Source organism: Melanostigma gelatinosum (assembly GCF_949748355.1).
Source record: "Melanostigma gelatinosum genome assembly, chromosome: 8".
NCBI lineage: Eukaryota > Metazoa > Chordata > Actinopteri > Perciformes > Zoarcidae > Melanostigma > Melanostigma gelatinosum.
Genome location: NC_136641.1, coordinates 5,310,448 through 5,337,905, shown reverse-complemented (window position 1 = coordinate 5,337,905; position 27,458 = coordinate 5,310,448). Strand labels below are relative to the sequence as shown.

General features: G+C 44.4%; 1 protein-coding gene across 1 annotated transcript in view; it reads left to right on the top strand.

The window, feature by feature from the left end:
* Window positions 1–2,886: 2,886 nt before the first annotated feature.
* lamb2 (laminin, beta 2 (laminin S)) overlaps window positions 2,887–27,458 on the top strand; it is a 45,926-nt gene continuing 21,354 nt past the window's right edge. Inside the window, exons 1-7 of the mRNA XM_079273739.1 lie at window positions 2,887–2,971; window positions 3,376–3,443; window positions 21,031–21,200; window positions 21,354–21,489; window positions 24,677–24,750; window positions 24,901–25,089; window positions 25,270–25,333. Of these exons, the coding sequence (XP_079129865.1) occupies window positions 3,413–3,443; window positions 21,031–21,200; window positions 21,354–21,489; window positions 24,677–24,750; window positions 24,901–25,089; window positions 25,270–25,333 (664 nt within the window). The 5' untranslated portion in view covers window positions 2,887–2,971; window positions 3,376–3,412. The remainder of the gene's footprint in view (window positions 2,972–3,375; window positions 3,444–21,030; window positions 21,201–21,353; window positions 21,490–24,676; window positions 24,751–24,900; window positions 25,090–25,269; window positions 25,334–27,458) is intronic.

Here is a 27,458-nt window from a genome sequence, read left to right as displayed (position 1 = left end):
GAAGTCGCCACATCACGTGTCCTGCTTGTGTGATAATATTACCAGTTTAAATAGTTTAACGTTAACTCATTTGTTAGAGTGTTTGTTTTAGTTCACTGTCACGAGGGGGCGCCGTACACTCAAAAAGGTGGCGCGCTCTCCCCGTTTCTTTAGCTCCGTTTCCCGCCCATCAACCCCTTCACGCGCGCAGGTGTAATCAATGACGCTGATGACAACTGCATTCCATTTAGGTGAGCCTGTTGCAAGATCGCCCACTACGGCAGCTCACGAGGACACTCAATAGAACAGAGCCATCATTAAAGTTATGAGTTGCAGCTGTATTTCCTGGCGTGACAGCCAATTAACAGCCCTAACGATTGGGTTGGGTATCGTTTGGGTTTTTTCCAATACCGGTGCTAAAACGATACTTTTAAAACGATACCGGTGCCTAAACGGTGCCTGAACCGATACTTTTTTCTTCAAATTGAACAATACATTAACTGTTTAAAGTATACTATAAATATAAATAAATACAAAACACTTGGCTTCAAACTACAGCTTCAAACGTTTTAACTATGAACAATATATTAACTGTCAACAGTTTACAGTATACTTAAATAAATACAAATTAATACAAAACACACACACTCTGTACACACACTACAGCTTCAAACTTCAGCAATTATTTTGCAGAAATATAAGCATATTTTCCTTCTCTGGCAAAATACGACACGTCTCATGACTTATTTTATTTTACCAGTTGGTGGCGGTAATGCGCCAATTCGACGTTTGCCAACCGCCAGTTGGTCTCAAAGAAGAAGAAGAAGAAGCTTTCGCGTGCCTGTTTTGTGCTTATGAGCGACAGCGCTAAGTACCCCGTTGTAATAATACTATGAGTGAGGAGCGGAAGACCGAGTCCCTATGGAAGCCCGTTTCCGCCACTGTGAGGAAAAAATAAAGGTCCTGTTATCTAATAATAATAATAATAATAATAATGTATTTTATTTGTAACGCACTTTTCATTTTTTTTTTAAATCTCAGAGTGCCACAGAGCCAGTACATAGTAAAAACATAGTAAAAAGCATAGTTAAAACATTAAAAAAAAACTATAATAAAATAAAAACCAGTGAATGAACAGAAACACAAAAGAAATAACTGACAGTGACTTAGGTCAGAAAGGCTTTCCTGAATAAAAAGGTTTTTAGGCCAGTCTTAAAAGAGACCAGTGTCTGTGTTGCCCTTATGTGGTCAGGGAGACTGTTCCATAGGCGTGGAGCTGCCGAGCCAAAGGCCCGGTCACCCATGGTGCGGAGCTTGGTGCTGGGGACCCGGAGAAGCGAGCTGTTTGATGATCTGAGGGTAATGGAGATTGTCCAATGGAGATTTGGGGAGTGATGAGATCTTGTAGGTAGGGAGGTGCATGTCCATTTATGCATTTATGTGTGAGTAGTAGGACTTTGTAGTCAATCCGGAATGAGACAGGGAGCCAGTGTAGGGAGTGCAGAATGGGTGTTATGTGCTCATACTTCCGGACTCTCATCAGGATCCTGGCAGCGCTGTTTTGGATGTATTGCAGCTTCTGGATGTTCTTGGCAGTGATCCCAGTGAATCTGAAAATTTTGACTTACTAAGTCGAAATTTCGAGATAGTAAGTCGAAATTTGTTAAGTATTAAAAAGTTTAAAATAGTTAAAAGTTAGTTAAGTTCATTTGTAAATAGTTAAACGTTTGTTTTTGCACTTTCAAATTTTTTTTTTATCACTCTGTAGAGTGTACAAATAAAAGTGTATTTATATAACAAACATTTGATATAGTGTATGTTTTTTTTACATTAGTAATTCATATTGCGCATCATTTTACATTATTGTTGGTAATAAATTAATTTAAGCACCAAAAAATCTGAAGAGCCATTTGGGAGCCGAAAGAGCCGGCTCTTTTTAGTGAGCCGAGCCAAAAGAGCCGGTTCTCTAAAAAGAGCCGAATGCTCTTGGCCACGGGCTGCTCATTGGTTGCAATCAAAGGGAATCTAATCCGTCCAGCAGGGAGCGCGCATTCCTTTCTGCTCCCAGTCACAGACACTGGGGGCTCCTCGGAAAACATGTAGAGGAGTCAGCTTCTTTTTTTACAAAATGTGCATATTGCCATGGAATACACAGTTTTCTTATTATAAATTGTCAATAAAACTGATTTATTTGCTATTTCAAGATAGTTTTTAATGAAAATACTGTGACTGTGTAAATTCACTGCTCTACTTGTCAAGAATAGTTCAACAAAGTAAATAACAGTTGTAGATATAGACCACCTCACTCTGATCCCTGGAGCTGGTGCAACTTGCGCTCTCAAGTGTCCTCAGTTAGTCAGTGGTGGTTTGTAGAAAACCACTAGAAAATCAACCATTCTGCTCCACCAAAACACAGATGAGCAGGTCTGATCTAGTTCAAAGATTGCACAGCATATAATATTTTGTTATTTGTATTTATTTTAAAATATATCTTGTGAAACTGGGTGCACACATTTTCTGATGACGTGCTGTTTAAATAACAGGAGGTATTTAATGGAGGCAAATCTAGACAGATTGTGCTGTAACTTAAATAATAGAGGCTCATTGTTTTGCTTTTTTCTTAATTGTTTGGACAGGTAAACAAAAAATGTTGTCCCACAATAACAAAACAAAAAACGTTTAGGACCATTAAAGATGTATTATCCGGGTTATTGTAGCCCACCTCGTCCTTCATCCGCCCACCCGGGGACTCGAACGGACGACAATCCGCTCCTCGCGCTCATGGAGGTACAGCTCGCGCCCCCTCCTCCCCCAGCGCTGTTCTGCTCCGCTCCGGGACTCCAGCACGGGGTTTCCAGCAGAGAGCCGCAGGAGCTGAGGACTCCGCCACACTGCTTCAGCCTCGCATCCGTCCGGCGACTCCGCAGCAAGTGGACCGACAGAGGAGACTGTTATCGGACTCAACTCAGAAGCTAACATCTGAAACAAGACGGTGAGTGTAGCTTTTGTGATTAGCCAGCTAACGTTGGACGTTTAACGACAACCAGATAGATTAACACGTAGGAAAGCTGAATATGTTTTTGCTTTAAGGAGTCACAAATGAGGAGTGTGTTTTCTGTTGTTGTTATTAACCTGTAACAGAGGAACTCACTAAAAACACTTCTGTGTCGATAAACCCAGAGTGCCTTCTGAACGACAGAGAGACTGGGAACCTCCAGTTGGAAAAAGTCAAAACCAAACTTCACTTATAGTCTGCTCTCTTCAGCGTGGACAAACATGTCCGTTTTTTAAATAAATAAGTATATGTATCTTATATATATATGTGTGTATATCTTTCGGTGCCTGTTGAATGTCTGTGTGGTACCCCTGGTTCATCGCTATCTGTTGCCTACACAGGTTGCCGGCGGCCCCGCGGGTTGATGAGCGCTCAGAGATGCAAGCCTCACTGGTAACGCTCGTCTGCGGTAAGTCGACTGTACACAGAGCCCTTTAGAGCCAGTCCGTGTTGGCTGCTCCATCATAACGAATCCTCAGAAGTGATTCACTCAGCTGACGACCGTCTCCAGGTCACTGGGCTTCCTTTGATGAGTCTGTGGAAAACACGGTGTATTCACCCGGGGATGTGGAGTTGAAGTCTTATTTCAGTTAAAAAAAAACAAGTTTAACTGTTTAACACAGAGACATTCAACAAGTTTAACGACTGAGGTGATTTCACTTGAATCCACATCAGTGAGTTATTTAATGTTTTCAAGACCCTGACACTTGCTCCAGAGGGTCTCTGTCAGTGAGAGTGCTTTGAGGAGGTTATTATCTCAGCTCCACTGGCAGCAATGCTCACCTGTTGTCAGGAGAAACACCGGGTAAGAGGTTACTTTTGTTTTGGGGAGCAGAACAATCTATTCACCTCTATTACCTTTGCTAATCTTAACCGAAAACACAGTTTTTTTGTTAAAGTCTTAAAGTTTCATGCATTTAACTTTTCCAATGTGAAGGAACAAAAGTACATTTATAGTCCAAAGTGGATGCCAAAAGAACACCACATTAATTTGAGTACGCTCTTCAAATTGTCTTTTTGTTTTCAGGGTTCAAGCAATGTTTACCAGGTTGGCACTGGCAACCTTTGTGAGAGATTTGCAGCCACTTCTTGCCCTTTTTTTTGTGCCCTTTTACACACAGCAAACATCGAAACGCAGCAAACGTGCATGCCAAAATATATAGATATTAATACTTGTGATATTAGTGACATTTACATATTGCCTTCACAGTCACAACCTGAACCATACAACGCTGCACATGCATTGGTGCGTTTAATCCCGTGCACACAGGCATCTGTGCGACCATATTTTCAACTGCTGGTGCCTGGTTGGTGTTGAGCCCTGGTTTGTCACGTTGACTTCCAGAGCAGACCTCATTGTAACGTCTCTTATTCTCTACAGAACAGCCTCGTTAATAAACACAGTGCCGGAAAAACTAATCGAAATCTTGTGGTTCGAAACAGAAACCTGAGCTGGTGGTGGATGTGAGACGCCGCTCAGAGATAAGGTAGCTGATGTTTCTTTTTTCGGGCCCCACGGTGCCCTCCGGGTCCCTGGGGTCGGCCCTGTCTGTCGGTCTCGCTCTGTGGGTGGTTGTCGCTCTGTTTATGGCCCTCCTAAAACAGCCCAGCTGAATCCGCAAATAGAAGACACCCACTCCACACCTACCTCCTCCGGCACTGTTTGAGGCCCTGCTGGATGCTTGCTGCTCATCCAGTGCCTGCATGTATACGTGTGTGTGTGTGTGTGTGTGTGTGTGTGTGTGCGTGTGTGTGACGGGGATAAAGGAAGGCTGGCAAATGAACCAATTCATACAACACAAAACACACTCAGTATCTGGTGTTTTTATCTCATTTAAAGCCATAAAATGACACTGGAAAGTTCTCAAAAGTCATCAGTATTCCTACTCCAAGCAAAGTGGACATGTGCTCAATACTATCCGATAGCTCACGATTTATCTGAGTAACGACCCTCAATAAAACGCCTCCCAATGCTTTGTTCCCTGTTGGCGAGGACAATGGGCTCATTGCTCCAGTTAAAGTCTATTAGTGCCTGCTGTTAGCGCCTGGGGGTCCCTTCCGTTCCATCATCAGTGAGCACAAGTGCTGCTCTTTACGACGGCGGCGGTAGTTCACCTCGGCTTGCTTTTTCTTCAGGTTTTTTGCCCCGTTTTCTTCCTTAGATGGGGGGATTTTACGTTCTTTATTTACGTTTTTCTCTGTTTGAAGTAAGCAGGGCTGAGCAGAGCAATGAAAAAAGCTTCATGTCATTGGATCTGGTTTTCATCTTGTACCTGAGCATTTAACTCAGAAGCCCATTCTAAGAGGAGTATTTACAGTATACCATAGATGTGAGACAAACCACCTCTGAACGGTGTGGAGAGATTCAAGTGTCTGGAGAGGAAATAAGTAAAAGGAGCTACAGAGAGAGAGAGAGAGAGAGAGAGAGAGAGAGAGAGAGAGAGGGTCGGCTGAGAGCGTATAGCAGAAATCAGAGGAGGAAATGAGGGACGAGGGTGTTTCAGAGCAGAAAGGTGAACACGTGTGTGTGTGTGTGTGTGGGTGTGTGTGTGTGTGTGTGTGTATAGCTATAAACCTCACACACTGTCATTAAAGCGACGGGGAGCAGTCCATTCAGACTCCTGACGCCTCTGAGGACATGCTCCAAGGTCAGGGGTCGTGTCCAAAACCCCCAGGGCAGAGACGGGGTTAATTGGTGTGTGTGAGTGTGTGTGTGTGAGTGTGTGTGTGTGTGTGTGTGTGTGAGAGAGAGAGTGAAAGGACTCGGGCTGATCACAGGGGACAAAATAGCCAGCAGTGCCTCCTCTCTTCTCTTTCTCTTTTCACTTTCGATTTCTATTCTTCTTCTTGGGGGGATTGGGGGTGGAACAAGGACCTGTAGGAAGCTGGTCGTGAGTGTGTGTGTGTGTGTGTGTGTGTGTGTGCACATTTGCAGAAGTTTTCTTGAGCAAATTTAATTTTGAGCAAAAGAAATCAGGGAAAACATTTTTGTTTAGCTTATCTGCAAAAGTACCATGATACAGCAAATTACTTTTCATGAAGTGATGTTATTAAGTTCAACTGGGGGAGGGAGCAACTCGTCATTATATCGGAAGTAGGAAGGAAGGCAGGGAGGATGGAAGGAAGTAAGGAAGGGAAACTCAACATGAAAGAGGGTGGAGGTAAATCCTCCCTAATTCACCTTTCTTAGAGTTTTTGTGTTGAAGTACTGAAGTTCTCCTCAGATGTGTGTATGTTTGAGTGTGTGTGTGTGGGGGGGGGGGGCAGGTGAGGCCTGGGATTAGGCAGCAGTGGGAGTGAGAGAGTGTGTTCCTGAAGCCTTTGTAAGCGTCAGCCTCCGGAAATGTGCGGATGCCAGAACAATGGTGCGGTAAAGCCCACAAACCACCGGCACTAGAGACAGAGAGGGAGAGAGGCTGAAATATTGGAGGGGGGGGGGCAGAAAGAATCACGCCAAAGAGAAAAGAGGGAGAGACAAACTTTAGGCATAGGGGGAAGGGGTGAGAGAGAGCGGAGAGGGAACAGGTTTGTTTCTATGAAAGGACGGTGAGTTAGGTTTCCCCGTCCCGTTGGCATGCCGGGGCCTTTTCAGGATGAAAAGAGGAGGAGGAGGAGGAGGAGGAGGAGGAGGACTTGAGGGGGAGGATGAAGGGGCATGGAGAGGAGGAATAGGAAATGGAGATGGTGTCATTGAAAACAATGGGGTGGCTGGTACAGTGGTGAACACTGAAAAGTATCGGCCATGTGCTTCCAGTGTGGAGAGGAAACACCGCTGAGAGCAGGTTCACCGTGTGTGTGTGTGTGTTATTTGTGTGACTGTACATTGTTCTATCTATCATTAAGACAAACAGTAAGGTTTGCTTTAATTAGCCAACATTACATCGACAATGTCTTCATACCCACTGATGAAACACACCTTACAACAATCAAAGCAACAGAGCGCTTTCACAGCTTCAGTTCCCGGGTCCTGGGTCCTGGTACTGTGCATGCTGGCTCACTGTCTGTCACACAGAGTGCGTTTCCATCCACCTATTTTTATTTGCATGTTCAATATTAAGTATTCAAAAAGAAACGGGCACAGAGTTTGCTCCTGTTTGAAAGACGGTGGTTCCATGTTTGAACACATTTATAATCCAGAGAGAAATGTCTCCATGTCACGTGTCCACCCTCTTTACCTCTGACATGATTTTTTTGTGTGATTCTTTTATTGCTACAGGGCACAGGCCAAATCTAATGACAGGCTGTGTTGTGCAGCTTGTCAAAACGCACTCTCAGACACCTCTAATTATCTAATAGCAGCAATTACAGTGCAATACTGCAGAATGTCAGGAGGGAAGGAGGAATAAGGAAGGAAGGAAGGAAGGAGGGATGGAAGGCAGGAGGAGAGGAAGGAAGAAGGTCGGGAAGTATGTGTTGTCATGGAAGATTGCCTGACCTCTCGCCACAATGTGTATGGTGTCATCCTGTAGCCCTGTAATTACACACACACACACACAAAGGTCTGACACAGCCTTGTAAACGTAGGCCAGTTGTCTCATGTTTCAGGTCACCTGAATTTGAGTGATCGTGACATGAAAACTCCCAGAGAGCCTGCATGTTGTTGTTGTCGTTAACTGCACGTGTAGTGTAAGATTTACCTGAAAGGAGAGGAAAAAAGAGTAGTGCTGGAAGTTCTGTGTTTTACTACAAATCACTTACACATACTATATTGTTCTATTGTATTTAGATTCATTTTGTCACTGTTGGGAACGTAAAGGAGCGTGTTTGGGTTATCAGCATCTCAGAAACTAAATTATTGACATCAATAGAATTATTGATGTAAGTAACAATTATTAATGATTATTAATAATAACGGGGCACCACCCTGCGAACAGGGACCAATAACCAAACGATAAACTAAGTCTCATAATTAGTTAGGGCTGGGCGATATGGCCTAAAAATAAAATCTCCGATTTTTTTACAAAAAATCCGATTCACGATTTAAATCGATTTTTTCCCCCACAAATTTTTGCAGATGACAGAAGCTGTTGAAAACAATTTTTTATTTTATTTTGTGATGATTTTCCCTCGTAGGTTGATAAAAATAAAGTGCAAACAAAACCTGAACATTGTAGAAAGGTGCCTGTAGTATACAAAAAGTATTTGGTCACTCTTTTGTTTGCCTGAATCATTTAAATATAAAATTAAATTAAAGATAACATTAAATGGCATTAAATAGTAGCCTTCCATTGTAAACAACTGTGCAAATGTAACTTTTGACAGTAAGCTTTTCTAACTGAATACACTGATACAAACACAGCATGAAATAAAATGTATGTGACCCTTTACCATTCACATTTTCAAAAGTCCAACATCTGATCTAACATCAACATAACATATTGTGCACAGTAAATAAGTGCATGTAAACAAAATCAAGTGCATTCACAACATAACCAACAGTATTAAACAGTAGTGCATGTTTTTTCTCAATATTTTTTGCCAGGAAGACAGCGTCGCTTGTGCTCCCGCGGTCCTGCTCCCTGCGCAACACTTCTCCCACTCGGCGGCATGCCTCTGTTTGAGGCTGTTTGTTCTGTGTCAGATGACACGAACCCGAACCATTTCCAGACCACGGAAGACACATTCTTCCCTCTCTTAAGAACGAGAGCTTCACTGCTGGCCGCCATTGTTTTCGTTTGTAAACAATGCGCGCGCACTCAACTACGGGAACCCAACGGGGGGAGGGGTGGGGGCGATTTTCTCGATTTTCAATAAAACACATCGCCTTAAAGCACACATTCGAATTAATCGATTAAATCGATTTATCGCCCAGCCCTATAATTAGTGTTCACTCATAATGTCAATAGTCTGAGGACTATTACACATTCAGAGTGCAAGTGAAGGTTTAAGTTCGAGCACAGACCACATATACAGTTATTATCACAATACGCATGCACAAAGTAATCACAGACAGCTGCTCTTTAAAATATAACAGTTTATTAAGTTCTAATACGAATGATCTGGTCAACTAATATCTAAACTAACAACAACTATACATTCATGAGCACGCTATCTAAAATCAACAGACTATTGAAAAGAGGGGGGGGGAGTATGTGTGTGTGTGTGTGTGCGTGTGCGTGTGTGTGTGTGAGTGAAAAGGGGGGGGAGCGAGGGAACAGCTCAGTGACGTGTGACGTAGTTGGGACGTAGTGACGTCTCTCATGCGCGAGACCCAAAATGGCGGATAGCCAACAGGAGACCCGGTGTCTACATGTGTCGGTAGCTGTTCAGCACATAGCTAGATTAGCTCAAAGCTATATGTGTGTGTGTGTGTGTGAGTTGGTAAAAGGGAAAGGAACAAAATGAAATGAAATAAATGTTTCTCTCGGGGGGAGAGAATGGCTGTCGTCTGGATAAGGGACTTTCGCGTCCTTATGGCCGGAGCGGACGAGGCGCTTGGGGGAGAGTGAAGAGTGGAAGTTCTCTGTCTCTCTTTCTGAAGGCGTCGTGCTTCTTCACTTCTGCAGGATTAAACGGGTTCGCTTCGTGGATGCGAGCAAAGATAAAATAGACAGTTTGGTGAATTCGGCTAGCGAATATAACTGTGAAAACCTAGGATTTTGGTTAAAAAGAGAAGCAACGTTGGTGTGCTCCCTAGCTCGATGGAGGTCGAAGGGGAAAAAGCATTGAGGTGGGGGCTGCAGGTAGTTTTGTAGAACAGTGTCTGAACTACAGGGGTCCTGGGGTGTCTTGGCTCTCGGCCAATGAGATTGCAGCGGTGCTTTCAGGTGACTTCAGGAACGCATAGTCTTTGGGGGGGGGAGGAAACTCACACCCTAATGTGAAATTCCTTCAGAGGAGGTTTGGTGCTCATCAAACCACAATCAGGATGAAACCTTTGCTTGCAAAAGGGAAGGCCTGACTCTCTTTGTCCCACAGCACATGTTGAAGCCATATAGTCAGACCCCAACATCACACCCACACTCCGGCTCAGCACTGTTTTCTCTGTTAGCGCCTTTAGGTGCTAGCCGTTAGCTCAGTCGTCACCATGTTGAGAGCCGTATGGAGACAATAAAAATACTCTATTGAGACACTTTAAGTGCTCAGACTTGACAAAGCTCCTTCAGAGCAATAGAAGATCACTGTATTGTAATATCTAAATATGTTTTAGCAACCTTTAAGCAACCTTTAGCAACCTAAAATACGGTCCTAAAATGAGTCTGTAGTGTCGGCATTTTAAATCTGGTCAATGGATTCTCTAACTCTGATGTTTTTCAACCTAAATACTTCAGACCTGTTTTTAAAGTGATAAACAGAAACCATTTCAATATGAATCATGTTAATATAACTAATATTTTCTAAATTTAGCTGGTTTGGGCTGAGCGGTGTGGACTGACTCAAATGTGATGTCATGACAGATTGATGTGTCACAAGCAATCAGAACTTCCTATTTGACCAAAGCTAACGTGGGCGGGAGCGGTGGCACAGTATGGTTGTTTTAATGGCCCCATCTGTAGATATGTACTTTCTAACTATACAGCACAATTTTATCATTCATAGCTAATTATTTCCCGGACCCTCTGACGGAGTGCCACAGGCCACTGGGAGGTTGAAGTTAAGTGTCTCTAAGCCTCTGCAGATACTGAACATGGAGAGAAACAAAAGCCATTTTTCAGCATTATTTGACAGATTAGTTTTCTCCCACTCTCTTTTCCCCAGGCTCCTCACATAAGGTCATCATCAGTTCAAATCTAACGCTGAAAAACGACTTCACACACAAACACACATGCAGTACTCCCCTGTGTATTCTAAATTACACTCAGAGTACGCGGCCTTTGCCTTTGGCCACGCCGAGGTTACCCTCCTGTCTCTCACACAGGAAATGACTCTCTTATTATGCTCATAGGTGAACATACGAGCATGCTGAAGGACACAAAATGCACATAGAGTTGGAGAAAACACAGGCACACAGTCATTAGCATAAGGCTCCAACAGGTCAACAACACACACATGCAAACACACTTAACTGCTTGCCTCGGCTAATGACTCGTGTGCTGAAGTTTTCTCTGCACTTTCCCTCTAAGTGGAGCCAGACTTTCTTCATCCCGGGCTCAGATTAGCCCGGGATGAAGACATCTGCACTCTGCTCAGCGCTCCTCGTCTCCCCGAGCAGCTGCCGAGGACCAGCGCAAAACCACACACACGTCGCCGCGATCACTATCCAAACCCGCAGCGACCGGCTCGCTTCGGATGAGTGGCTGATAGACAAGCTGGTCGACCGGCAGGCTGCCCCCAACATCTGCTGGCCATGTGTTTCAGCAGGCTTCAGGCAGCATGGCAGGCCCTTTGTCGCCAGTGGCTGAGAACCTTACAGGTCATTGTCGTCACCTTAGCCCCACTGCACTTCATAGGTTTGGTGTGCTGTGGCTGCACTGTTGCATTTTTTTTCAAACACGTTTGAGGTTTGAAACTGAGGTTTGAAACTCGCAACTGTCCGACCATGATCCCGCATTTTCCCAGGGTGAGCATAGAGGTCAGACAGATGAATACCAGTAAATCATCAGTAACTGCAGACATGTGGGGGCGATGGGCAGTGAATGTGCTTGGCGTGTTTGCAGAGTTTAGATTAGATTAGAACACTTTATTAATCCCCAGTGGGGAAACTCTTTTGCCACCCAAAAACTCATACAGACGACACAGTCCACAGTACACAACAACACAGTACAGCAATTGTACATATTACAAAGGATAAATAACACCAGACAATGCCACATAAAACATGATCGACATCAGAAAGATAAAAACCTCTAAAGGTGTGCATTAAAAAAATCGGACTGCTGCTGGAACGAAAGACCTTCTTAGTCGTTCAGTAGAACACTGAGGCATCCTGAGTCTCTCACTAAATGAGCTTCGGAGTCCATTGAAGACACCGTGTAGTGCAGCGGTTCCCAAACTTTTTAGGCCGCGCACCCCCTTCTACATCCCGACCGGGTTCGCGCACCCCCCCCCCCCCCCCCGTTAATAAAAAAAAAGAAAAAAAAAAAGAAGCAACAGAGCCTTTTAAGCCTTCATAGCCGCATAAGAATCGGACCAATGAGAGAACAGTTTGCTAGCGCGTGGCGTTAGTTTACAATATTTAGTCCGCTGTTAAATGTTGCAGTGTGCACAAACTGCAACATTGTATCATATTAATCCCTGAATCAGAACAAAGCAAACGAACTGAAGGTGTGAAAACGCCCTGAAACACTGCAACAAAGTTTCAATAACTTTCAGTGACACAAGGCGTCACTTTTAAAGAGCAATCAGGATGCGAGGACACATGCACAGGCTCAGAGGCAGATTATCACATTTTATTTACAATTAATGAGCGACTAATGAAGCCAGGATGTCTTCGGACAAAGCATCGCTGCGGCGCGACACAGTGTTGTTGGACACCGGGATCATGTCCAACTTTTTTGCTTCTTTCTCCCCAATCATACATTCCACCATCTCTCTGGCAGCTGGCAAGCTCACGTCTTCGGCGATTGTGTGCGGTAGCCCCTTTCTCGCTATTCTGTAACCAGATATGAAGCCCGTAGTGCGTCATTTATAGACCAACACATGAATGAGACTCCAGTTGTTTTTGGCTGTTTTGTAACTCCTCCAATTTCGATATAAACAATGTAAGGGGCTTTTGACTTGCACTGGCATGCTTGGTGTTCAGGTGGCGACGTAAATAAGAGCTTCAGACTGTTAGCCAGAACCTCACTGCACACCACGCACTGTGGCTTTGGGGAATCTGCGTTGGCAATCCAAGTGAAGCCCAGACACACATACTTTTCATCATATTTCCTCTTTTTTTCCCAGTCTGATGCTCACTCTCGTTTCCTCTTTTTTCACCTTGACTCCGCGATGGGCCGATGTGCTCCCGATTTGTCTGTGCTATCCCTTCCTCCTTTCCGGTCTCCTCCGTCTCATCTTCCTCTGACTCTGGCTCGATTTCTTCTCCCGGTCTCTCCCCAACGCACCTCTCCGTTCCCCTCGCCTCCGATTCCTCTCTCTCTCACTGTCCCTCTCCTCTTTTACGACTGATGGCTTCAGATGTCCCACCTGACAGTTTTTAAATTAAAATTACATTTTTTTTTTATATTTAATATTATTACACCATCAGACCGCCATTACACTTTTCCTCTCGCGCACCCCCTAGAGGCAGCTCGCGCACCCCACTTTGGGAATCCCTGGTGTAGTGGACGGCCTTCATACAAGACAATTGTTTTTAACTTGGCCCTTGTTCGCTTTTCAACAGTGATTTCTAGTGAGTCCAGCCCCGCTCTCCGCTGTCCACCTGTTGCTGATGATAGTCCGTGTTTCCGCTCCGACATGGAGTGATTCAGACGTCTCCGGGACGGGACAGGAATGTGAACGCTTCCTCCGGTGGGACCAGCTGTCTCTCAGTGCCAGGCCTTGTTAATCTAACAGCCTGTGAAATGATCAGCGTCTGGCCACACTCACTGAAACCCCTCTGTCTGTTACACAGGCAGGCAGGGACAGAAACAGCTGAGGAAGATTCAAAGTTCATGTCAGAACATGTCAAATATTTATATATATATATATATGTTGTATGTAATGAATGCCGTCCAAATATATCAACAATGACAGGTCGCTATAAATAGGCTCTGCTGCCTGGGTTTTTGAATATGAATCCTTTTCAAATGCAAATATAAATATTTTTGGGCCATCATGTTCTTTTATATGAATTTAATATTTAATACAAATCCTCATAATCCAGGGAACTCATATTTCGTCGGTAGATGTATTTATTTACATTTAATTTGATTTTATTTAATCAATGAAGTAGGAATATTAAAAACAAGATCGAAAGATTTTTAAGTAAAAGACAAATAAATTGAACAGTTAATGAAAAGCAATTATTTCTGTGAGTGAGGTAAGATTTACTAAAAGTTTCTCTGTGAAAGCAAGTTTGAGAAGATGAATTTTAGGTTTGCTGAAGGGCAAAGTGCACATTTATAAATCTAGTGGGAGGCATCAGTGTAGCCGTTAGTCCTGGAGATAGAACAGCGTGATCTTTTTGACGAGATGCACCTTTAAATCAATTTTAGAGGTTACATGCAGCCAGCGGATATATTATAGTACAGAGGTGAGTTTTGTTTTGGGAGGAATCCTTGTTGCTGTGCTTTGAAACAGATGTTTGATCAGGTTCTTAGGGAGAGAAATGGTGTGACTTTGATGAAATGAGGTTGTCTATTTTGGCCTTTTCCTTGTTTCTCTCTTTTCATATTTAATTTAAGAACTGTTTGAGCCATCCAATTATGAATTGATAAGAAGCAATGTGCAAGAATAACAGATATAGAGCTGTCATGGGTACATTGATGGATAGATAGATCTTCACTTGATAAGCAGTGGGGCCCAGGACTGAACCGTGGGGCACACCACAAGAAATAGTGACAGAAACCCCGGTGAAACTCAGAGCTTCATGTAAACATCTTGAGCTTATAGCCGAGCCACCATGGTACGGTGCCGCAGGCCAGGGTTAGAACCACTCTCTGTGACATTTCAAATGCTAAAATTACTTTTGTCATCTCCCAAAGTAACAGTGTTATGCGGAACAGACCTGGCCACTTCTTGGTATTTTATGTTATTCCTCTCCAGCTGTGGGTCTGGAAGCCTTGTCCCCACCTTCTCCACCATTAGCCATCATATTCCATGACGTAATACATGACGTGAAGGTCGGCGATCATTTCTTTTAATAAGCAAGAGGGGGGAGTCAGCATTAGACACCATAAGAGAAGAGAGAATAATAAAGAGGCGAGGAGGGAGGAGAACAGCTGGATGTTTGGCCGTGGGAGTTGACCATCTATCAGCTGAGTGCAGAGCAAAGAGAGGACGGAGACGCAGAGGGCAGAATGTAAACTAATTAGCGAAGGGGAGTTGAAAACAAAAGGCTGTTGACTTTTTCCTCTGGTTTTAAAGTAGCTGCCTGATGGTGAGTGTTAAACATATCTGCACTGCCTTCTAGTCCCACGCTCACTCAGCTCAGGGATGCAGCTCATTGCCTGTCTTAAAATGGTGCTATTCTCGTCTGCTCACTGTCACAGACCAGCTGATATTGGATCTGACCCTGCTGTCATTTTATCATTCTTGGTAATATGTTTTGTTTCACTTTAAACCCTCCTCGCTGAGCGTGTGTGTGTGTCCACAGTGTCCATGTGTGCTTTCTTGTCTCTTTGTTTGTCTGTTGTTCTTGGTTTCCTTCATTGTTGACGCTGGTAGATGTGACAGCAAACTGTCTCGCCAGCCGGCCTCAGTGGAATTTGTCACGTTGATGCCACTTACTGTTTGGAGGGGGGTTCAGCAATTCAACGATTGAGATTCTGAGATTCGGAAGGCCACAGCATACTGAATAATAGTTCACCATTCAGGGACTCGTGACATCACCCATTGTCTTGTGGACTGTGTACTTGAAACTAGAGATTGAGACCATAAACTCATGTTTACAATGTTTACTGAGGGAATAAATCAAGAGAGAAGAAGAGTAATTTTCTCATAGACTTCTATACAATCTGACGCACTCTTCAGAGGCAGAGGTTGCCGTCTGTTCTAGAAGCATATGGATTCATTGTGTTTCTCTACTCATTTACACATTAAAAAATCCTAACATTTGTAACCTGTCTGAAGATAAAGCAGATATAACGACAGTACACATCTTTTTGGAAATAAAAATCATCTAGTTGCCATCTACACAGTATGATCCCAACAAACAAAGTGACGAGGCCTTTCACATTTTGTCACAAGCTGGCAACAGAGGAACGTTTTATGAAGCTTGACCACTCCGTGCCGTGTACTTTCTGTTTACTGACTGGTCGAGAGCAGAGAGGAAATCAAAGGCAGGGATGAAAGCCAGGAACAAAAGCAGTGCTCACCTGGGGGAGACGGGGGCGGGGGTGGAATTCATTTGTGGTATTGAAGCTTGGACGCCCTGCAGACTGCACCGTGCCTTCTGCATCGCTGCCTCTGACAGTTAAAGCATTGCCTCATGTGAAAGACCTGTTGCCTCAGAGTCAGATTTCACTGTCATGTGAGCACAGTGGGCAGTTTGTCACCTGCTTCATGTTGTGACTGCTGCCACAGTACTATTTCACATCTCCAGAAAAAGCTGCCTTTGTGGCATTATTTGAACATTCTCACATGTATGATACGAAAAGCAGCTCAATGATGAACCCTCATGCGGTGAGTCGCTGCAATTGGCTAAAAAAGCTGAGCAGAGCACAATATGGTGCAGGGCATAGCCTGCTGTTACAGGCTAATGGCTGGTTGAACAGCAGTGCTTTGTGAGCTGAGACCCCCCCCTATGCACACACACACACACACACACACACCAGCAGCACCACCACAGACCCCTTGTCTTCTCTCAGCTGTCTGTCTGCATTCCTCCCTACTTCTCCATTTATGGCTACAGAGGAACGAAGAAGGAAAGAAACTGACACCTCATCAACAACAGCATCATTGCTGTCTTCAAAGTTACAATATTAACTTTCCATTTAGAGGTAACCAACATCTGTCTCAGAGTCTTGACTATTTCCTCCCGGTTTAGGAGGAGCCAACATTGCCCATATTCAGGCTCACCTTGTAAAAAGGTAAAAATGTGGATTTAAAAGAACTAGTGCAATTCGGAGTGCGTGGCTCCCTGTATTGTCAGGTGGCGTGCCCGTTCAGGACATGGCTGTTCGGAAACACGTACCCAGAAGTGAAAAATAGGTTGTGATAACGTGTTTACCAGCAGCAAAAGCAAACTGCTGTCAATGCGCCACGGCCCGATTAGGCTCGCTGGGCCATGAAGCCCCTCCCCCGATGCTTCACAAAGCGCTTTCGCTTGTTCATTAGTATTGAACATGTCGTACGTTCACCAACGTCAAACAACGTCACTGCACGTCCCCAGCAGTGCAACCGCCAAAAGTGAAGTCGATTGGATGAACGGTTCTGGAGATATGTGAAACACACACACACACGCACGCATGCACGCACACACACACACACACACACACACACACACACACACACACACACACACACAGACAGATATTTCTTGCTTTATAGTTTTTTCTAAATACCCTGATTCGTTTCCTACTAAAAGTTAAGTGAGAAGATCGGTGCCACTCTTATATCTGTTAGACATAACGCTAGAGCCGGCAGGCGACGAGCTTAGCTTAGCATAAAGAGTGAAAGCAGGCGAAGCAGCCAGCTATTTGAAGGCATGTGTTCGGGGGCTTTACGCTTGTACATTTAGGGCTGTAAGCAGACCAGTGTGTTGTACAATATGTCTGCAGTGTTCATCTTAGAATCTTAATGCACTTTCTAACACTCAAAGTGCCCGCTGGCTCTTTCTTCCTACAGCTGTTCACGAGTGCTGCACTTACTCAGCTATAGAGCTTCTACTACTTTAAAAGTATGTTTTTGCCCACTGCACTGTAAGTTGCCTTGCATAGTGTCTACCAAATGATAGACATCATCCATTTATCTCCCCCTCCACTGAGCCTCCGTCCCTGGCTTACATCAAGGCTGCAGCGGTCTGATCACTGTCAGCCACACGAGCCGTGACGTCACCCTGTCACAGCCTCCACGTGATAGTAACAAGCAATGACACGTCATTATCGTTTGATGTTTGGACTAATGAAGAAGAAAAATAGTGTTTTTAAAGGTGAAAATGCATAAATCCCATCATAATAAATGTGTGTGTAATAATAAGTACCACGTGAATCATTGTTTTGTTGATCTTGTTTTCATGAGGCCGCGGTGATGTCAGGCCAGCTCGTGTTAATCCTGCGTAGATTTTCACAGACAAACAAACACAGACAGAAACACGGAGATAAAAGACGACAGGAGGCCTGTGATTATACGACACATCAGACGTCTGCATCGCTCCTCCTCCCTCCCTGGTCTTTCTCTCACACACACACACACACACACACACACACACACACACACACACACACACACACACACACACACACACACACACACACACACACACACACACACACACACAGACCTTTGAGTGCGTGCCAAAAGTTTCCAGAATCGAGATGAAGTTGTGCCTCGATGGGTCTTCCCACTGTCTGTACAAAGACTCTGCACTGTGTCTCTCTTTCCCCCATCGGACCTGCTGCGTTTGTGTTCTCACTCTCTCTTCCTTGCTCTCAGAGTCAGATAAAAGGATAAGGGAACGACCTCAGGTCCTTTTTCTTTTTAAATCACGGGCCATTATGTCGGTCAGTGTCCTCGCTGATAAGGATAAATGGGAAGCAGCGCAGACTGTTACCTGATACCCAAACAAATCCACTAATAGGTGTCTTTTGTGTGGCCAACGAGCACCTACTCGATGCCGACATTCGCTTGGAAATTGGTCCATCGGTCTGGCGTTCTGTGTCGTCGGGTTTGAGTGCCAGCTATGAATGAGTGGGCCTGTGTCTCCGTATGGACGCACAGGTGCACATAAGGGCGTAGTGTCTCTAGGGCTGCAAATATCGATTGTTTTATAAATGAAGTGTTCTACCGATTACTCCTTCGAGTAGATGGATAGAAAGTACTCCTGCTTTGTTAAGGAGCAATAGAAAAAAACAAAAGTCAAAACAACTGAACAACTAATTGTAGAATTAGTTTTATTTGTGTATTATAAGACGCTTCCAGCTAGTTTCAGAAAGTTAAACAGGTCATAATTCCACCTCTAATTCTCATTTTATATTGCTGTGAAAACCTCTCCTTCAAACAACCATATTCCACCAATTTCTAGTGTTGTGACATTGCGCATATGTAGCCGATATTAAAAGCAGCAGTGGTGAAATTCTTTAGCTTTTTTGCTTCAAGGGGCCGCGCTTCTCTCTTACAGCAACTCCACCGCTTCCCCCATGATAAGGCTCTCAGCAAACCTATTTCCATCTGTAAGGAATAGGGCCGTGGCACTATGCTGATTGCAAATATCCGACACGCAGCTGTCAATTTAGAATGCTTCATATGCTTGATGGGAAGAACTCATTTTACCACTTATTTCTATTCACATACTAGTGAATGAGGCCCATTGTGTTTGCCAGGGAGATGTGCTGTGCTACTTTGTAAAATGACCACTCAACAGAAAACGTGGCTTTAATTCAAGGCTTTAAACTCTCAAGGAGCAGCCCTAATCTAGATTTGAAGGTGCTAAAGGTTAGCTGTAATTTGGGCATTCAAACCATCATTCAGAGGCCGTTTAGATGAGGCTCAGGCAGTGCAGAAATGGACAAAAACATGATTTAAATATGATCAAATGAGACTTACAGTGAAAGGTTGCTGGTCGTGAACTGTCTTTAGTTTGCTATTGTTCACATGAGCACACGATAACCTTTTTCTCTCACGTTTTCCTCTCTGCAAGCTCACTGAACAGAGCGGGCATGTTAAGAGAGGACAGTGAGTGAAACTGAGTGAGAAGGGGCATTACAGATACATTTGCTGAGTGCAGCACAGACTTGAGTGTGCTCAAATTCAATTGTTCGCAATAACAATTTCTCTACAAGAAAAATACATGTGCTTTAACTTTTTCTGTCTTCAAATTGTCCCTTTAGCTGCTGGAGTAAGGCACGAAGCCCCCAGATGCTGAAGTGAAGCTGTGTGCTCTGTGCTGCGTAGTTCCCAGGTGTGAATGTCGACAGCTGTGTTAATAGAATAGAATACAACTTTATTGTCCATCCGTAGAAAATGACCTTTGTTCTCCCCAGATACAAGTGTTCATCTTCTCATCTGTTGGGTAATGTGAAAATAAACCCTGAAATTGACCCACCGTGTAGGAGCGTTTTGTAGAGAAGCTGCGTGTTGCCGTGTAGTCTGCGTAGGTATTAAAGGGAGGATCAGAACCACCTGTTGTGGACAGACCGTAGACTGACAGCCAGCCCTCTGGGTCTCCGCTCCCCTCATACCCGTCTCCTCACAGGCCACAGCTTCCCAGAGGCATGTGGGAGAGACTCACGTAGAGATGTCCAGTGGAATGTGTGGCGGCTGCTGCTGGTTGTCGTGAGAGTTTATAAGGTTTATTTTAACTCCCACTCATAGCGCAGCTATTCAGTCACACCAAGGCTCCAGTGCTGGATCACAGAATGACACACTATCTGTTCACTCCACGGTTCTACGTTTACACCAAGTCGATGAGCTTTTTGTTGGATATGTTCAGTAAATAATCATTCACTCTTATTCAAACGACGTACCTGGTCTTAGTTGACCTCTGTGGGACCTGGTCTGGTTGGCTCTCAGATTTAGCCTGTAGCTGGGGCCTCCTGTCAGGGCAGTTCTGTGGGACTCCTGCAGACAGCAGAGCCTGAACCTGCAGGGTAGCCTGCAGATAATCCCCCTCCCACTGGATGTTGCCTCAACATTGAATCGGCTCTTGATCAAGCAGTAGCTGTCTCGTAGCAGGGGGGCCCGGTTCCAGCTCAATAAGCCCTGAGTATCCCGTGAGCTCTGTGAGGCTTCACAAGAAGTTTGAGGAGTTATTTCCCCCCCAAGAGCTATGGCAAATATGATTACAAGACCCCAAAAACTGTAACATACGTACATATACAGCTTTATAGTTTCTGCGTTTCTTTTTTAATTCTCAAGTATCAAACTAATATTCACATGTGATCTCACATCGAACAACAACAAAGCTACACCGTGTCGAAACAAGCTGGAAGCATTTTTACAAAAAGATGGTTCACTGTGGAGAAGTCTGTATGCCATATCTCTAACTAGTGGGTTACCTAATATATGCAATTTAGGATTGAAAGTTGACTCAGACATAGAAGAAAACCCTCAAGTTTAGCACACGTTGGTTTCCTTCAGGAAGCGATAAGAACAGTTGATGTCCTCTCTTTTTTAAGACAGAAAGAAGGGTTCTGATTTCAAGACGTTTATTTACCAACACCAGCTTGTGAATGGTTGCTCTAATAGCAGATGATGCCACTCTGCACAGCTGTTTCCTGTTGATTGTAATCTATTTCCTGTTTCCCTCCCTCTAGTCCTGGCTGCTGCCGTTGGCCAGGAGCCCGACCACAGCCACGGCTGTAACCAAGGCAGCTGTTACCCGGCAACGGGAGACTTGCTGGTTGGACGAGAGAAGAGCCTGAAGGCCTCGTCCACGTGCGGGATGAGGAGAAAAGAGCCCTACTGCATTGTCAGTCATCTGCAGGTCAGTATGTGTGTGATATTAAGTCAGATAACAATTTTGTGTTCTCCCATCTCTGTTCTCTACGTTCTGTCTGTGGTTCTGGGTTTCTCTTTGATCCCCTGAAGTCCGTCACCTTTGACCTCGTGACGCCGACATTTTATTCTCCTGCCGCAGGATGAGAAGAAGTGTTTCGACTGTGACTCTAGACGGCCCTATGACCCAGTGTACAACACCATCAACCACCGGGTGGAGAACGTTATCACCACCTTCAAACCCCACCGCAAGAAGTCCTGGTGGCAGTCTGAGAATGGTGAGGAGACTTCATGCTCACCTTTGTCCTGCATTGAGAAGAAGTAGTTATTGTTGTAAAAAGAGTTCTTGGTTGATAATCCATTAACTAAGACTGTATAGGTTATTGACAAGCCGGAATAAAAAATGCAATTATATAAGTGAAGAGCAAAAGAATGATCAGTTATCATTAATAAAGTCATTAGTTACAAGGTTTAAACTCTTTGTATCGGGTGCCTTATTAGAAAGTGGCAGCGTGCAACGGAACAGGGCAATGCACACAAGGATTGTGGGAAATGAAGGTGGTCTTCATCACGCATGGGTACACTTGGGCGTGAGAGGAAAAACACAAGTCGCTACAGTCAGCTTCACAGTTCGGCATTTACAAACTATCTATACTAATTGATTTAATATGATGTTCATAAAGCAAGTCTCCCGAGCATCAAACATTCAACACTATCGCCGTTACACACAGTACATCCACCCAGTAAGTACAACTATTGGCATACAACCAGAAAGTGCAAACACAAAATATATTTCACACATTTGCACCAAACCTTAACTTAAAGCTGCAATAATTGATTTGAACTGCTCCTAAAAGCCGTAACACATAAGAACGGCTTCAGAAACTGCTCATGCTGTATGTTTTAAATCGGCCCTGCACCCTGCCAAAGTCGGTTATGTGATACACTAAATATGGCCTGCACTTAATCGTGCTGGTATATAGGGAAAGTTATAAATATTTGGGAGAAGAATGGGAGGGGGGGGGGGGGGGGGGGTTAGAAGGGAGAAAATGAAGGGATATTAAAAAAAATAATAATTAAAGAAATAATTAAATTGAAATGAGGAGAAGCATTGGAAAATGAATAAGATCTTAAAAGTTTATTGACACACTTGCAGCTAGAAACTGGTAGCTGTGGAGAATTTTATAAGCAGTATTGCTTCTGCACGCTCACACACACACACACACACACACACACACACACACACACACACACACACACACACACACACACACACGCACCCTCTGACCAGCTACAGACGGGCTTAATAACAGAGTTGGCCCTGCTCTGGCACTTGAACAGACAGAGAGAGAAGGGGCATGACAGGGAGAGGAGAAAAGTACAAGCTCTGATGGCAAGATGCAAGCGAGAGTCGGGGGAGTATTCCAGACTGAGTGAGAGACAGTAGCAAGGACAGAGAGAGGGAACCGGTGTGTTTCCACTCACTGTGACACAATGAGCGACTGTGAAGCTCTGCCCAGAGAGACGGCTTATTTCAGCTGTGTGCGAGCCGTGCCGCTGTAGTGGAGTGCTGTTGATGACAGCACTGTACAGCAGCGTCAGACCCAGAATAGAACAGAGAGCAACAGAAGAAGAAGGGGGACAGGAAGTGTACTGGCTATTTTTACCCCTGGTTGCCACTGCTTTTCCATGGCATCTTTGTGGCATGTCCACCGTGGTGGTGGTGGCACAGTGCGGCCATTTGATATGGATAACAGAGGTTTGGTTGTGTGCCCTTATTAATTGGAATTACAATTTCATGGGATCACATGCATAAATGCAGGCCTTACATGGCACCGCAAGCGAGTGTCTTTTCCATTGCAAATTGACTTGCACAACAAACTTCTCTCAGCAAGGCTGAAGATTCACCCTTTGAATTGTCCTCCGCTCCAGCTGAGTCACAGCCCTCCTCTTTCTTTTCCTTCTCTTTACTTCCTGTGCATGGTCAGCTTTTGATTTGAGGTTGACTATGGAGTTGTTTGTGTCGATGTATGTGTGTATTTGTGGTTCTAGTTTGGGAGATTGACCCATTGGTCAGCTAAACCATTTAAAGAAAGGATCTTTAATAATCGGTCTGTTTACTCAGGCCCTTGGGCTTAATGCGTAGTGCTATTTATCAATCTATATTCTGGTGTAAGTTGTAAGTTGTTGTAAGTGTAGGAGATATCGGCCGTAGAAATGTCGGCCTTCTCTCCAACATAATGGAACCAAATGCCACTCGGCTTGAGGTGCCAAACAAATCTCAACCGAAAAGCCTCTTTCTAGAAATCATGACCCGGTTACTCTAGAAAGCCCACTGACCTTGTGAGCAGTTTCACGTAGGAACTCTTTTCTCTCTGCTGCCAAGTGTACGACACGGTTGGCGGCTATAGTTTGCTAGAAAGAAAATAGTTACAGGGGAACCGAGGGTTCATTACTACGAACAACACATTTTACGTTCTAGTGATTTGAGCCATTGTTTGGTTGACCATATAGATAGCATACGACACCATCTGCTACATTTCTCTTTTGCTTCCTAATGCTCTCCAACTCTCCAACAGGCCTCAGGGAAGTACCACACCACACGCGTTCACGCTGTCATTACCTGCGAGTTGTGAATGTTAAAAAGGTGATTCCCCAGGAGACATGGATGTGTGTAGGATTCAAAACAAATTCTCCTTTAGTCTTTTTTTTCCTCTTTTTGCATGTGTTTATTAAAGAGCTGTGTCGTGGGTTTGTCTTTCAATCACCAGTTTAAAGCTTGGCTCGGCAGCATCAGAGAAACCAGCAAGAGTACACTATCTACCCAATAAACCCAGCCCAGCGTTGCCACACTGAAGAAGCCGTCCCTTCAGGCCTTCCTCCAATACCACTCCCCCCAGAGTTATCACAATGAACACAAACAACGGTCTCTGCCATTGTTAAGCCTAACAGCTGTCAAGCTAGCAGCCTGTCCAATCTTTTTATTTGGGCCGAAATAAACGTTTAGACGCACTTATTACAGTCCGGGGCACTACAGTCAGCCACAGATACCAGATTATCATTATTTTTAGTTGAGAGGTAAAGAGAATTTCTATCCGAGCTTTAAAAGGTATGTTAAAAAGTTATCCTCCCAATGTATGTATTAGGATGGGAAAGTCCTCTTGGCTTTGTGCTGAACATATAAGGCACCACACAGGAGAGTGAAAGTGGTCCTCAGGAAGTGCAGGGGCCTTTCCGACATGCTCTCTACATTTCTCCTGCCAAGACTGAATGCCTTTTCCTGTCAAGATGCCATTCCTCAAGTCAAAAGCACGCTCGCTACTTCACTTACCCATTGTTCTCTGTCATTCATCTGTCACAGTGCAAGCACTTTATACATTATTAATGCAATCTAAGTGAGATCCGTCAGCTGTGAAGGAAAACGTTGGCTTTATGTAAACATCTTTCTCTCACCTTTTCTCCCAGGGAGGTCGGATGTCTCCGTCCAGCTGGATCTGGAAGCAGAGTTTCATTTCACTCACCTGATTATGACCTTCAAGGTAGGAAAAGAGCTGGTTCCCCAAGTAGCTGAAAACACTGACTCACCGCTCCGTTTGTTTCCTACTGCGGGAGAGATTCTGCCCGACAAAATGAACTTTGCAAGCAAATACATTGCAGCATTTTTGTCAACAACACTTCTTCTCCCGCAGACCTTCCGTCCGGCGGCCATGCTGATCGAGCGCTCCGCAGACTTTGGTCGCACCTGGCAGATCTACCGCTACTTCTCCCACGACTGTGCTACTGCCTTTCCCAGAGTCTCCCACGGTCCTTTGCGCAACATTAATGACATCATCTGTGAGTCACGCTACTCTGACATCGAGCCGTCAACCGAGGGAGAGGTGAGCCATTGATTAAAGGAATGGGAAGAGTCAAATAAGTTGTTCAAGCCAAACATCAGGCATGCAGACCACAAAGTACAAAGTCTGATTCAGACTCATGCTGCACATGTCGCTGCTTATTTAAGTCTCGGATAGTTCAAATATGTAATGTGTGTGCATACTATGTGTGTCCTGGTCTAGGTCATCTACAGAGTGTTGGAGCCAGCCATCAGGATTGAGGATCCGTACAGCCCGAGCATCCAGAGTGAGTCACGCTCATATCTTCAACAGCATTTTGATCGTGTTTAACATGAAAAATGACTCATGTGTTGTCGAGTGTCCAGGTTAGTCGTGTTAATGTTGCTTTGCACGCAGAAGGTTCTCTTATGTGAGGGGTTATAAAAGCTCGACAACCAGCTGGAGTACAGAAGTTGACACCGTGTCACCTAGCAACGCCGGCCCTCAGGTACAAGTCAACCGTTGCCATGAGGACCACCAGAGGCTGGAGGCTTTTATCCTTTCCACAATTACTCTCTTATTGTCTTATTATTTTAATTATAAGCACAGTATAATTATACTTTGGATACAAACACTAAAATGGATGCAGAAACTTAACGAACTGACAAAGTACAAACACAGCAGTTTCAACAGCTGGTCACCTATTCATTTGGGTAAATACACTCGCTGACGCACATTTGCATAAATAGGTTATATAGCCGTAAACAGATCAACAGATTGCATCTTGATCAGATTTCACAACCAGCAGATGGATTTATCAGTAGTTCAGCTTTTGGAAATTGTGCTTAAATCAAAAATCTGCTAAATATTCCCGTGGTCTGGTTTGTTTGCTCTCACAAACAGACCGCACCGGAGTCCACTTTTCAAGCGTTCTCGTTTCCGTTGTTTGGTCCGCACCAGGGTTCAACTGAGAGCTTTCACATCAACCGTACCAACCTCGCAAACGGACCTGAGTTTGTTTGAACGGACCCAGACGGGTCAGGTGTGAAAGCATCCTGAGTTTTAGAAATGATTCCACACAAAAGCGCCGCCCTGTTCCTTTGCGAGCTGTCGTCACATTTGTCGCCATAAATCAAACTCCGGCCGACACAATAGTCTCCGACGATCCAGCTGTGGCACATAACGGACTGTAGCAGCCCCTCTCTCTGGCCCGTGAAACATGGCCCTGCTGTGTGGAAGACATGGAGAGATGTGAAAAGCAGCTGTTTCTCTCCCACACAGCATCACTGTCCTGGCCCTCGTGTTTGGACTGGCAGGACATGAGAACTGTTCCCAGAAACCCGAGCTCGCTTTCCAATGCAGCAGCAGAGGTTGTCTTGTTCTCGTTGTTGTTAAATATCTCCCGGCAACCGGCCCACATGGAGACCCCGGACCTCCTCGCAGCTGAGCCATCCATATTTACTGTCTGCTGGTTTCAAGACAAAGACTCTATTCCTGTCGGCTTGCTTGTTTTATTTCTTTCTGCATCACTTCTCTGTACATATTCTGCCTTTTTGATTGGCGGACCTCAACTCAAATCATAGCCTTGACTTTAACTTCAATCATCTCTAAACTGAAGCATTTCTCTGGTAGAGCCTGTTAAGGAGGCTCAGTAGAGTGCAAAGAATCATCTTCTGTCTGACCGATTCTCTGTGTTACAGAACTATTCTTTGTAACTTAATCAACTTGGTATTTAAAACAGTGAGTAATCCGGTGATCGTTGTCTGCACATCCCTGGGTACACTGCAAACAGCTGTTGGCTAAAGGTGCCCATCTGGACAGAGGAGAAGCAGACGGCGTGTTAGTGCAGTGGAGCTGGAGGGATTAGCTCTTGTCTGTCAGAGAGGGATTCTATTACTGCAGATAAAGTAAAGCCTCCCGTGAAACATTTCATCCATCTTATTGAAAGCGCTGCCGCCTCAACTCCAGCCGGTTTTCAAAATGACAGGAGACTCAGAAAGCTGAATGTTATGTCCTTTTTTCATGAGCTTGTAAAGAGGACTCAACGCAGGCTGCAGCTGCTCTGGTGTCAAGTCATAAATCTTCATGGTCCTTATAATTATATTCATCATGTTGATAATGATAGTGATACGAGTTTAAACTAAAATTCATTTTCTCCCCCATTTGCTAACCTAAAGTGTTGTAAGTTCAGTTATTTTAATTCTACTATACGAGAAACATTTGTTTTTTTAAATTTATATTCACAATTACCAAAACACAACGTATGACAAAGAAGAGAAAAGGTGTGCGTGTTTAGGTACATCAGCACATCTTTAGTTTGTGTATTGATGCAGGTTGACAGCCGGACTGTAACAGCCACGGCTGTTAAAGACAGACAGACCTCTATGGAAAGGAGTTATCTTTCTCTCTCCAAATAGTTTGAGAGGATAAAG